The 12,612-nt window shown below is 42.1% G+C and overlaps 3 protein-coding genes across 4 annotated transcripts; 2 read left to right on the forward strand and 1 right to left on the reverse strand.

Moving 5' to 3' along the window:
* The first annotated feature begins 2,374 nt into the window (after nucleotides 1-2,374).
* Nucleotides 2,375-4,308, forward strand: LOC141848404 (phospholipase A1-Igamma1, chloroplastic-like). Its single transcript, XM_074736432.1, has one exon. It carries the CDS (start codon nucleotides 2,612-2,614, stop codon nucleotides 4,277-4,279), a length of 1,668 nt encoding a protein of 555 aa, XP_074592533.1. The 5' UTR covers nucleotides 2,375-2,611; the 3' UTR covers nucleotides 4,280-4,308.
* A 2,654-nt stretch (nucleotides 4,309-6,962) lies between these two features.
* On the reverse strand, nucleotides 6,963-8,427 carry LOC141811879 (F-box protein At5g46170-like). Its single transcript, XM_074699951.1, has one exon. The coding sequence runs from the start codon at nucleotides 8,271-8,273 to the stop codon at nucleotides 7,140-7,142; it is 1,134 nt and encodes a 377-aa protein (XP_074556052.1). The 5' UTR covers nucleotides 8,274-8,427; the 3' UTR covers nucleotides 6,963-7,139.
* Nucleotides 8,428-8,907: 480 nt separating this feature from the next.
* On the forward strand, nucleotides 8,908-12,435 carry LOC141811981 (peroxisomal membrane protein 13-like). 2 transcript variants are annotated; one of them, XM_074700061.1, is made up of 5 exons: nucleotides 8,908-9,038; nucleotides 11,004-11,234; nucleotides 11,314-11,618; nucleotides 11,773-11,865; nucleotides 11,950-12,435. In XM_074700061.1, the coding sequence occupies exons 1-5, from the start codon at nucleotides 9,014-9,016 to the stop codon at nucleotides 12,154-12,156; spliced, it is 861 nt and encodes a 286-aa protein (XP_074556162.1). In that variant the 5' UTR covers nucleotides 8,908-9,013; the 3' UTR covers nucleotides 12,157-12,435. The 2 variants fall into 2 exon arrangements, with proteins under 2 accessions (XP_074556162.1, XP_074556163.1); XM_074700062.1 differs by having other exon boundaries at nucleotides 8,928-9,038; nucleotides 11,010-11,234.
* The last annotated feature ends 177 nt before the right edge of the window (nucleotides 12,436-12,612 follow it).

Here is a 12,612-nt window from a genome sequence, read left to right on the forward strand (position 1 = left end):
AGTAAGAAAAATATAAGGTGTTTGACACTTTTGCTAGGGAATCGGATGGTGCTTCACATTGAAGATTTGAGCTGGGGAAGGAAGGGCATAGGTTTGATTTGATGATATCTCATTCAAGGAGGAAGCGATGAATAATAAAGACGATAAATAATGATGAATATTAATTTATGGAAGAAGGAGATCTTTGGGACCATTATTAAATGGATAGGTAATAATGATGGTCGGTCGTTATGGGAAAAGAATTTAAATGTCATAATGGACGTCATGGTAAGAGTTATACAAGAAATATGATAATAAGGAAAGAAATATATTTATCTTACAAAAATCATCTTTATGCTGCGCTTTCTCTAATTTTTTTTTTCTTTCTCAAAGCTTTGTAGTTAAGAATTTATAATTGAGGTTTTTAAAGTTTAGTTGGAATGAAAATTATTGCAAAAGGAAATGATGAAATTTGAATGAAATCAAAAAAGTATTAGTGCAATCGATTTCTTCTGGTCAAGATTAACTAAATTCGAGTTGAATTTAGATATTGATCAATATGTTAGTTAGTTGAACAAGAGTCAAATAAATTAAAATTGATCAGATATTTAACAATAAGAGAGAAGTTCAAGTAAGTTATGATTGATGAGACACTTGACTGTCAGAAGACTAATATTAAGTTGGTAAGAGAGAAATTTAAGTGGATTAAAGTTGATTGGATATTTAGTGGTCGGAAGTCAAACGTGGAGTTGACAAGAGAAAAGTTTAAGTGGATCATAGAGGATTAGCCACTTGGCATAAGAAGTGAAGTGTAATTATATCATGGTTGACTAGATATTTGACAGTTGATAAAGTATAACTAGATCACAAAGGGTTGAACACTTGACAATGACGAGAGTCCCAATAGCTCAATGTTAATCGGATGTTAAGCAACGAAAAGTTCAAGCAAGTCAAAGTTGATCGGATGTTAGGCAAAAGAAATCTTAATAGGTTAAGTTCAACCAAATACTAGACAAGATGAGAATTCAAATTGATAAGGTTAAAACAGGAGTATCAATCGATTGATAGTGTATTGATCCACCGATGATTTTTAAATCGTAGAATTAGGGTTTAAGATGTTTTTAGGGTCTCGCTAATGTCTGCCTTGATGTAGAGCTGGTTCTTATTGTACAAGGGCTCTGGACGAAATTATAATTTTTGGACTCTCGCATAGTAGCATATTTAATTTTTAGAGCTTGATAAATTATGATTTTCAATCAATAAGAGTTCCAAGATAAAAATTTTTATACGAAACAATGCTCTCCAAGCAACTAGAGTTCCAAGATAAAAAAAATAATTTTTCCTATTTAAAATGATAACGATACTCTAAATAATATTTATAACATACAAAAAATAACAAAAAAAAGTTAGGATTTTTTAAATTACCACTGTAAATTCTATTGAAATACTCTTTTTATTCTTCGTAGTGAAGAAGCTCCAAACTGGATGAAGGTCGTCATCGAACATTGAATTTTTTTTATAACCGCTCATAATATTTGTTCTTTTTTCTTTTTTTTTATCTTTTTTGATATTCAGATAATTGTTTCATGATGATAGATAATTATGAACAATAAGCAATAATAATCAAAGAACAATAAAACCTAATATGGAGGGGCACTTTCATGGCGTGCGAAACTGTAGAAGCGGTTGTGATTTGTGGGGGCAGTTCACAGCAGAAATCCACAACCCGTGGAATGACCAGAAAAAGGATCTAGTGACGAGATCCACAACTTATCGAGATCTGGTGCTTGTGTTTGACAGAATGAACAGAAAAAGGATTGGTGATTAAGGTTCAAAAACTAGTTGGTGGTTCAATTTTTTTTTTAATAGACAGATAGATAAAGAATTACAGACGTTGACCGCACAATTTTTTTTTGAATTCAATTAAAGAATACTTTTAATATTCTTTAAAAATAATAATTAAAAATTAAAAATATAAAATTTAATCTAAAAATTATGGTCCTACTAATTTATAAGCCCTCAACAATCGTCTTGATTGCCCTGGCCCAGGACGGCCCCCTGCCATATGCTATATTAACTCTCTACGTGTTTTGCAGATAACCATCGTTACTGGACGTTTGGTCCTCGCGATAATAAAAAAGACTGGCATACTTGAATTAATAATAATAAAAAAATCAAATTCATCAAAATAATAAAAAAATATTAAACCGTTTAAATTTGACAAAATATTATGAATTATGAAATAACCACATATTAAATTTTTTTAAATTCATAGGGAGAACAAGTTTGGTACGGTACGGTCCGACCCACGATTGGTCGAAAAGTTTGACTTCAACAACGGTCAGTCTCAACTACTGGCTCCTGCGACAGTGGTCCTTTGGTTGACTAAGTCTTATTTAGGCTTTTGACCTGGTGCTAAAATTGAGACTGCTTCAAAATTCAATCTTTTTCTTGCAGCAAACTCCAAAATCCAATCTTGTTCTGTCTCTCTCTCTCTATTTATATCCATTCAGGTCCATCTTCTTCATCGTCTCAGTAGTGGAATTCTTGGAGATTTGTTCGATTTCTGCTCTCTGAATCTTTCAGTTTCTGGTTTCTTCTGTTTCTGCAGCATAACTTGCAGTTGGAGTTGATGGCGTCGCCGCCGTCTTCCGACTCCCTTGGCCATCACTCTCCGCCTTTGTCCCCCACCACGCACTCCTCTCTAGCCCAGGCCTTCCCCCGGGCATCCGCCGTCGAGGCGCCGCCGCACCAGGAGCGGCGGTCGAGGGCTTCGTTACATGTCCCCACCACCATCTCCAACCTCCTCCACCTCCACGTCGGGAGCGCGCACGCCGCCGGCACCACCGCCGGCGACCTGCCAACCCCGAAGGCTATCCGGCCTCACACGCCGGCCTTCTCCCCCAAAGAAGACATATCCTCTCTGTTCCAGGAGATCCACGGCCGCGGCGACTGGAGCCGCCTCCTCCACCCGCTCCACCCCTGGCTCCGCCGCGAGATCGTCAAGTACGGCGAACTCGCCCAGGTCACCTACGACGGATTCGACTTCAACCCCTTCTCCGAGTTCTGCGGCAGCTGCTTGTATGGCCGCCACCGCCTCCTCGCCAAGCTCGGCCTCGCCCGCACGGGCTACACCGTCACCAAGTACGTCTACGCTATGTCCCAGATCGATCTCCCCCGGTGGCTCGAGCGCTCCCTCCACGCCGACGCCTGGAGCACTGACTCCAACTGGATGGGCTTCGTCGCGGTGAGCGACGACGCCGAGTCCCGCCGCATCGGCTGCCGAGACATAGTTGTCGCCTGGCGCGGCACCACCGCGCCCACCGAGTGGTTCGAGGACATCCAGGCGACTCTCCGCCCGCTCGGCGACGGCCACGGCGACGCCAAGGTGGAGCGAGGCTTCCTCGACGTCTACACCTCCAAGAGCGACAAGACGCGCTACAACAAGACGAGCGCGTCTGAGCAGGTCATGGCGGAGCTCCGCCGCTTGGTGAACCTTCACCTTGAACAGGGCGAGAGCGTGACGCTGACCATCACCGGCCACAGCCTCGGCGCCGCTCTGGCGCTGCTCAACGCGTACGAGGCCGCGTCGGCGCTGCCCGAGGACGTCCCCGTGAGCGTGATCTCCTTCGCGGGGCCACGGGTAGGGAACGCGGCGTTCGGGGAGCGGCTGAAGGAGAAGAAGGTGAAGGTGCTGCGGGCGGTGGTGAAGCAGGACGTGGTGCCGCGGTTGCCGGGGCTCCTGTTCAACGAGCGTCTGAAGACGGTAGAAGGCGTGGGGAAGAAGATGGAGTGGGTGTACGAGCACGTCGGGGTGGCTCTGGGGCAGCACGTGGCGCCTCGGTTGCCGGGGATCCTGTTCAACGACCGTCTGAATAACTTAGAAGGGGCGGTGGGGAAGCAGATGGAGTCGGTGTACGAGCACGTCGGGGTGGAGCTGGGGCTGGACGTGATGTCGTCGCCGTTCCTGAAACACGGCGTCGACATCGCCGGATTCCACCACCTGGAGACGTACCTCCACCTGGTAGACGGGTTCATGAGCCGAGAGTTGGGGTTCAGAAGGGAGGCGCGCCGCGACGTCGCGCTTGTGAACAAGGGGAGCGGGATGCTGCGGGAGGAGCTCCGGATTCCGCCGCACTGGAATCAGGTGGCGAACAAGGGGATGGTGCGCAACTCCTTCGGCCGGTGGGTGAAGCCGGCGAGGCAGCCGGAGGACATCCCCTCGCCTTACAGGGAGGCCGCCGACGCCATGGCGGAAGAATTGGGAAGAAGACTGTACCTTCATCGGGTTGAAGAATGATTCAAAATTAATGATTGATTAGGTGATAATTAGTGGGTTGATAATTAATGATAATAGTGATTGTAATTAATAATTGTAGAAATTAGTGATTAGTAGACGTGGAGTGAATAGGATGCAATTGAAAAGTTAATGATTTGTTTACATATGCTGAGTTGGTTACGGTACGAATCAATGGCGAAGTCAGGCAATATCCCCTTGTTTCGCCGACGTCGTGACCAACTGTAGTTTTTCGATTTACCTCCTCACAAATGGTCGTGGGACTGATCGTTGGGGCCGATAAGCCTGACGGATTCCACCTTTTTACATAAGAAGAGTAGGATAGAATTGAGAAGTTAATGATTTGTTTAAGTTATGTAATTAGTTTATAAATAGACAATTTATTTTATAAATGATTAAAGAAAAATATTATTATCCCCTTGTTTACTTCTTGACCTTAATGGATTAATTCAATGTATTTTTTAATGCTTTTAGTTTTATTTTAATTATAAAAAATTAAAAGAAATTCTTTATTTTAATCATCATTAATATTAAACAATGCTAAAAAGACTTTCTATACTAATTTTCAATATTATTAGAGTAATTTTAGCATCAGTTGAAATTATAGCAATGATAATTAAAGTTAATCTAATTAAAATTGCTTTGGTTAAAATTCCTATAATACACACGCTGTCCCTGTGTCCCCGCTCCTGATGCGGCGGACGAGTCGGCGAGGTCGATGGGAATTCGTCGCCGGCGACAGAGGTGCTCCGCGCCAGGGGTTGAAGGGCGGCCCTGACGGAGCGCAGCCGCCAGAGGGAACGTCGAAGGAGAGCCGAGCGAAGCTACTCCGGCTGCCATCGCCGCTACTACTCATCGAGCTGTCGCTCGAATTCGAAGCTTCCGTTCCGCTCTCAGTCGGATCCCGGTGCTGAATCCAACCTCTTCGCCTCCGAACGTCAAATCTACACTCCTTGAATAGTCAACATTATAGCAAATAACAAGATGGGAGAAGACGACGACGACGAAGAAGAAAACTCCAATCTTTTTCCCAACACCGGAACAGGGCACCGTCGGAGAAGATACCTCAATCAGAAGGAAAACTGATTATGATTAAATTCCACAACGGTGGAGAGTTGTGCATGAAATAGGTTAACAAATCCTCAACCCTATGCATATATCTTCCTATCGATCGATTGCCCTCACACTGAAACAAAGAGGAAGAAGCAAGAACAGAGAAGAAGCTCTGAAGATGTAGTAGTGGTGCAATCAGTTCCTACTAAATGAAAATTGGGATGACACCATGACTGACAAGAACAGGAATTTTCAGGTTCTGCACAAAAATTTCATACTGCAGAGATCGAAATGGTCCAACATACCTTGGAGGAATCTTCTAACACCCCGGCGACTCAACAATTGAGGTATTCATGCACAAAACAAACCCAACTTTTGTACAAGATGCGGAAATGCAGGTGATGGAGCTTGGATGCCAGTGCACTTGGGAGCTAGGAACATGTCATATTCTTGAAAATGGAAGACTCAAATCTATCAAAACAGGGACGATAACATTTCTTTTGTACATCGCCCAAACATATCATCTGATAGTATCGGTTGCAACATTTCTTGTTGTCATTATTCTACCAATAACATGGCCATTGGCTGCCAAAATCTAACCAAAGTGTGATAATTCTGAAATATGTCCAAAAGTAGTGTTTTTGTTACAAATAAAATCAAAATGAACTAATCAATGATGTAGCATGCATGTGCTGTGGGTTGATTTGTTATTTGAGAATTTGTTTCACTGAAACATTACATCATCATGAAAGGGACAAAACAAAATGGTAAAAGACAATAATTCTGCATAATTGGAATTAAGATTCAACCTAAGTGGTTAGCTTTTGGTTGCTAAAGAATCACTTGGTTTTTTTTACTTTGTCAACCACATGTAATTGTGAATTTGAAAGATGCATCTCAAGCAACCACATAATTGTTGTTTTGGCTTTTGATAAAAAAAAAAAGACAAAACCAAAGTCTAAGGATGCATCGTGGCTCATTACTCAATATCAACCACTTAATAATACTTAAAGGTCATTTAGATATCAATTATATAATGTCGTAATGACATACAGTAGCTTAGGGGTAGGGAGGGGGGATGCTACCCTAAAGCATTTCTAAGAGAACATGGAAATGAGTTTTATGCCTCTTCTACCTAAAAGGTCACTTTGCATGGAAGGCAATCTTTTCAAACTCAAATTTGAGTTAAAGGAAACAACTAATATAGTTGGTAAGGGCTTTGTCAATTGGGTTGGTGCCCCACTTTTATCATGGTGGTTCTGGTTCTTCTAACTATTTTGTTTATTTTAATTCATATATAGTATTCATTTACCATTTCTTGGAACAAGATTATTGATTTATTATATTGTATGAGATACAACCACCATGCCTAGTGTTCTCAAAGAATGACTCAAATCTTAGCCACCATAAAGGAAAAAAGCAACCTTGATGTTTGTGTTAAGGTCTCTACGTTCATTAACAAAGAGGAATAAAGAACATGAACAAAGACAGCTTGTAGTTTTGAGCATTCTCAATCAATAAGCAGAGCATTAAATCTAAGAAAATCATGTTCAACTTGGAAAGTGTTAGAAGAGGATTTAGATATCATCTACACAGCCTGAATGAGGATAGCAACAAACTAACAAAGCTAGGATTTTGTGAGCAATGATTTGTGTATGGAAAAGAAAAACATTCTACAGATCCAAGTGTTAAGAGAAAGCACAATCCATTGAAGAAAGATACGAGTAATACAACTTGTAGATATCCATTTCTTATTTGAGTTCAGTTCCTTGTACCTTTAAAGATTAGATTCTGTAGTCGTTTACAAGGATCAGAAAGAATTCATCTCAAGACAGTAAGTCTTCGTCTTCATCAACAACTTTGTGGCCGTCCTGTATGGCTCCTCAAAAGCCTCTGGAGCCCAACTGCCACCAGCCTCCTCGTTGTTGCTGGGTCTGATAGCCAACAATGTCGCACCTTTCAGTACCATCCCACAAGGCAACTCCAGACGGTGAGCGTACCATAGCCGCATGCTTAGCGCTGGCAACAGGGTCCGCTGAGAGTCCCCTGAAGCAATCGATGGCTTCGCTCGCAGTTCCTGTATCTGCCGCTGGTCCATAGACAGCACTCCTTGCCCATCTGCGTCTGTGAGATGTAAGCTCTGTAAAGACCCGTGGTCCGCCGTAATTGGGTTGAGAAGATAATGGCGGGCGGAAGCAGCGATCAGCGAGCTGATAGTCCACACCACCCTGCGCTTCAAGCTGCCGTCCGTGTAGAAAGAGTCCGGGATGCCACCGCAGACGTCTCCGCCAGTAGATGTGCCATTAAAGCTGGGAGTTTGGCCGGGGTTGGATGAGGATTCCACGGAGGAGGCGCAAAGGATGACGCAGTTCTCGAGGGTGGAGCCAAAGTTGGCCCTCCATTTCAGCAGAACACCTTCGTCCCCGAGTTCGCCGTGGGGGAGCTCTATGCGGAGGCGTCGGATTGCCTCAAAGTTCTTCAAGACTTCGGACGGGGAATGGTGAGGGACCTCGGATGAGGAAGGCTTGTCGTAGGCAGCATCTGCACAGGTACAAGAGGGGGGAGGAGAGAGGATTTGACCGAGAGCCTGGAAGGGCTTGACGAGCGAGCACAGGAGGAGATGGGTGAGCTTGGAGAAGACGCCGCGCGGCTTACCGAACCCGGCGCCGGCGCCATCGGAGGGGGAGGACTCGTCGGAGACGACGCAGTCGACGCGGACGACAACGTCCTCCACATGGGCAACGAGGGCGCGGAAGCGGCGCGACACAGCGCAGAGCCGACCGAGGGCCTTGACGTCGCCCAACCGGTTGAAGACGACGAGAAGCAACGCGTCCGGCAAGACGTCAAACCGGTCGACCTCCTCCTCCTCCCCGGCCGCCGAGCCCCGGCCGACCGACCGCAAGCCGTCGAGATCCGCCACCGCCAACGACCTGCCGTGCGACATCAGATCCAACAAAGAACAAAAGCAGCGCTCGAAAATCCTCGAAACCCACAAACTTCCGCAGTCCGATCGATCGCCCGATCGCAGAAGAATCCAAACCCTAACGAACGAAAAAGGGGAAAGCGAAGAAAGGACCCTCCCCCATTAGATTGCGAAGAAGAATATAAATAGAAAAAAAAACGAATTGGAAGAAGAGAGAGATCCACACATAATCTAATATCATTTATTAATTATTATTTTTATTAATTTTAATCGATCATTTTTCCCCAAAAAAAAAACCAAAAATTAAAAACGGGTGGAAGAAAAGTTTAATTCCTTCTCTTATTTTCCTCATTTAATTAATTAATGAGTGAGCTCAGATAATTATCTTTATTAAGAGCTAATCCACGTGATTTTCCACTGTTATCCCTGATAATTATCTTTGCCGTTTAAAGTCGAGTTGACCGGAGAGGGTTGACGTCGAAACGCAGTCAAACACACGCATTCTGACCGTTGACTTGGTCAACGTCGGTTGGCAACGGAGATGTAAGGTGGGGCCCATTTGACATATGAGTGAAGCTAGGCCGGATGGTTACGGGCGGATCCGGATCCAGATCCGGATCCGGAAACCGTCGGGCCGTTGTTGGAACCGGTCGGCGATTTCTCGTCGGTTTCCTCGAGCAAATAAGAGGAGGATACGAGAAAGGGGGCGAGCGGAGAAGGAGCGGTGAGCGCGCTTCATGTAGATTGCCCTCGCCAACGCCATGGCATCCAATTCAACACCCGCAGGTTGGTGAATCTTTGACTCCCTTTTTCGATCTGATGCGCATCGCGTGGATCCGTGGAATTCCTCTGTGTTTTTATGCCTTTTTTTCTAAGAATTTCTTTTAGGGTTTCCCATAGCTTTCTTTTAGTTTTCTGGGAATTGCTTTTATTTTTATTCTCGATTTCATTGCTGAGTTATTTTTGCTAAGGTTGGAAAGTTTCCCTAAGAAACATGATGGAGTTAGGGCAGTTTCTTTGTAATTATTTGATCCTGATTTAAATAACGATGGCTTCCGGTGTCAATTTTCTTATATTTCTGGGGATTGGGGAGAAGGAAGGAGAGGAAATGGAAAGGAAAGACATTTAGAGAAGAGAAATAGACTGCTGGATCATATGTTGTCGTAGGAACATTGTAGTGCACACATACTTCGACTAATCGTTTATTGAACTTGTAACCTTCTAGTTAAGTTAACGAATAACTGGCAATTCTAGAAGTTGAAAGTTATGCTATTTAACATTTTTTTAGTTCGTAGTTTTTCATTTAAATGTTATAATTAAAATATGACTCATGAAAGAATCAAAGTAACAAATTGAAAAAAAAATTAAGAAGAAGTAATATATAACCCTTAGATAATGAAAATAATTTATTAAATCATAACCTAAAAATACATAACACCTAACTTATCATGACCTAAAAAGTAATTTTAAATAATTTTTTTTAAAAAAATCAACAAATTTTCTTTAGTATCCCTTTTATATTGATCATGCACTGGTAGTTATGACAGTTCATACTATCTTAAACAATGACTCAATGGAAACAAATTTTCATTAATTCCTTCCAGGTTGATCATGCAATAGTAGTTATGACAATTTATACTACTTCAAACCATCCTTGTAATATGCAATTTTAGATTGTTTTGTCAAAGTCTATCTTTTGATTTCCTTTGCCTTTAGTAGACATTTTAACATTTAATTTAAATAAGACGTTCAAGTAATAGTTATTGAAATGTTGGGTTCTAAGTTAGCATCTTATATGATTTGGCCCTTGTCCATATCACTTCAGTTGGTCCATTTTGGTGCATGCTAATGGATATTTGTTATTCAATTCTTTCAGCTTTTCCCATCTTTGTCATCCTTTCTTTGAGATGCATATCTCTCTGTTGGGTTGCTTAAGAACATATGGTTTATGATTTTTTTTCTAACATCTTTCCCCTTAGTTGGCCTGTTGCCAACTTTGATAGCTTGGCCGAACTATGTGTCATTTAATTTGCTAACACCAACAATGGTTAACTTCAGTCTTTTCTCAGATTTTCTGTGTTTTTAATTTGCTAACACCAACAAGTGTTTTTTCTGTGGCATTGATTTTTTCATATTTTTTCTATGTTTTTGATAGCTTTTGTTCTGGTGTGTTCTTTTGTAGTTATTATTTGGATGTGATTGCCTTTTCCTATTATGATTTTCTCCAAGTTCAGACTTCTGTTTTAAGAAATCCTAGTTTGTTAGTATTTCAACTCTTATCACTGGTTGCAACATTATATATTCTTATTTGAGATTCATGTGTTGATGACAGTACTCTTTTCAAGTGGAGTTTCAATAGACAGTTGAATCCTATAATTCAGACATTATATATTTCCAGGCATGATCAATATTTGAGGTTCTCAACGGTCCTATATTGTCTCAGTCATCTTTAATTCAGAGATGATTTTTTTTTTCTTTCAACTAGTTTTCGCAAACTTGAGGACTTCATCCTTTGTGGTTTATGAATATTGGATACTTATAGACGTTAATTCAATTACCCCTCTAAATTCATTAGGTGCATTGACTCAATTAACTATTCTGCTTGCTAGAGTGAGTAAAAAACTAATTGTCAGATATACCTTCATACTCTGTACAAAATAAAAATGATTTTAGTACTATGTCACATCTGTCAGTTAATATGCCGATCCACAAACATGAAGAGTTGCAAATTAAATCCCAAGTTTTGGATAGTTGCAGGTCCTGCACCTCCAAAACCATGGGAAAGAGCGGCAGGTTCATCAGGTCCTGCACCATTCAAGCCCCCATCTTCAGGTAGTACCAGCGATGTTGTTGAAGCATCTGGAACTGCAAAACCAGGTGAAGTCGTTCCAGTTATCGACACGAGTGCAACTACTATTAACAATACTCTTACAAGGCCTGTGCCTCCGAGGCCGTGGCAAAACAATGGCACTAGTTACGGAGGTAACTATGTTGGGATCTTTTCCGAGTTGTTATCATCTACATCGTTAACTAGGTACTGAAACTCCCATTTCTTAAGCAGGCTACGGATCAAATCTGTACAATTCAAGCTATGGTTCTGGCATGTATGGTTCCGGCATGTATGGTTCGTACGGGGGCCTTGGAGGATCATATGGTGGTCTTTATGGAAACAATATGCAATCAGGGTATGGGGGGCTGTATGGAGGTTCAGGAATGTATGGAGGTGGCATGTACAATAGTGGCATTGGTGGACCGATGGGTGGTTATGGTATGGGAATGGGAGGTCCTTATGGTAACCAAGATCCAAACAATCCATATGGTCCTCCGTCGTCTCCTCCAGGCTTTTGGATGTCCTTTCTTCGTGTGGTAAGATACCTTTTGCACACTAAACATAGTTTTATAGATTCTTGTCAATATCTGTGTTTTTCCCGTGTTAGCTTTATTTGAATCAAAGGATTCTCGATTTGTTTAACTGTACTGCTGATCGATGAACTAACTGTACTTCCAATATGGTTTGCAGATGCAAGGCGTTGTGAATTTCTTCGGTCGAATTTCTATACTAATCGATCAGAATACTCAGGCCTTCCACTTGTTCATGACTGCCCTTCTTCAGGTTAGATATGTAGCCAAACTTAGCTCTGTCTTTATTATTCCAGGATGTCACAAGGTTATTTGACCAGTTAGCTAACACCTGTAGCTTTTTGATCGTTCCGGAATGCTATACGGTGAGCTCGCGAGATTTGTATTGAGGATACTGGGCATCCGCACAAAGCCTAGAAAACAGCAGCAACTGGGACCTCCTGGTGAGTTTCCAGCTGCCGCCGGGCAGCATTTCGCCGAGGGTCCTAAAGCTAGCGGTTCGTGGGATAGCGTTTGGGCCGATGATATGAAGGGATCTTCCTAAACTGAATGCTAAATTGTTTTAGCTTGGAAGCGAGGATGGTTAACTTGCCCGCCACCATTCGATCACTTGTGCATTTTGCTGGGAACCATCTGATTTCTCATGTTACTTGCACTAGACGTGCGTGTTGTTTACGATTATGCTTTGATTACTTGTGTTTCTAAAATAGAGAGGAAAAAAATGGACATAATATGGTTTATGCACCTGCAATGTAAGGAGTCCTTGTTTGAGATATCTCTGTACAAACTCTTGGAAAGTCTATACATGAAATTGTCTGTAAATTTGAAGTATAATTTATGCATTTTTAGAATATTCAATTGCTACTGAGATTCAAACTCTCTAATTGATGGGAGTATCAGGCTTCACGGAATACACAACGATATACATCTTAAGAATGCAGTTCATAATCAAATTATTGCCTTGAAAAAATATAGACATTATCACACATCCATGACACAA

Source organism: Curcuma longa, chromosome 17, assembly GCF_044706935.1.
Source record: "Curcuma longa cultivar G26 ecotype Majalengka, Jawa Barat chromosome 17, ITB_CL_G26_1.1, whole genome shotgun sequence".
NCBI classification, from domain to species: Eukaryota; Viridiplantae; Streptophyta; class Magnoliopsida; order Zingiberales; family Zingiberaceae; genus Curcuma; species Curcuma longa.

What these genes read in the sequence shown, in the direction of transcription:
- LOC141848404 (XM_074736432.1), top strand. Translation starts at nt 2,612, where the DNA reads ATGGCGTCGCCGCCGTCTTCCGACTCCCTTGGCCATCACTCTCCGCCT.
- LOC141811879 (XM_074699951.1), bottom strand. Translation starts at nt 8,273, where the DNA reads ATGTCGCACGGCAGGTCGTTGGCGGTGGCGGATCTCGACGGCTTGCGG.
- LOC141811981 (XM_074700061.1), top strand. Translation starts at nt 9,014, where the DNA reads ATGGCATCCAATTCAACACCCGCAG. An exon ending in GGATGTCCTTTCTTCGTGTG is followed by an intron (nt 11,619 to 11,772) that starts GTAAGATACCTT and finishes TATGGTTTGCAG; the next exon opens with ATGCAAGGCGTTGTGAATTT. An exon ending in TCATGACTGCCCTTCTTCAG is followed by an intron (nt 11,866 to 11,949) that starts GTTAGATATGTA and finishes TAACACCTGTAG; the next exon opens with CTTTTTGATCGTTCCGGAAT.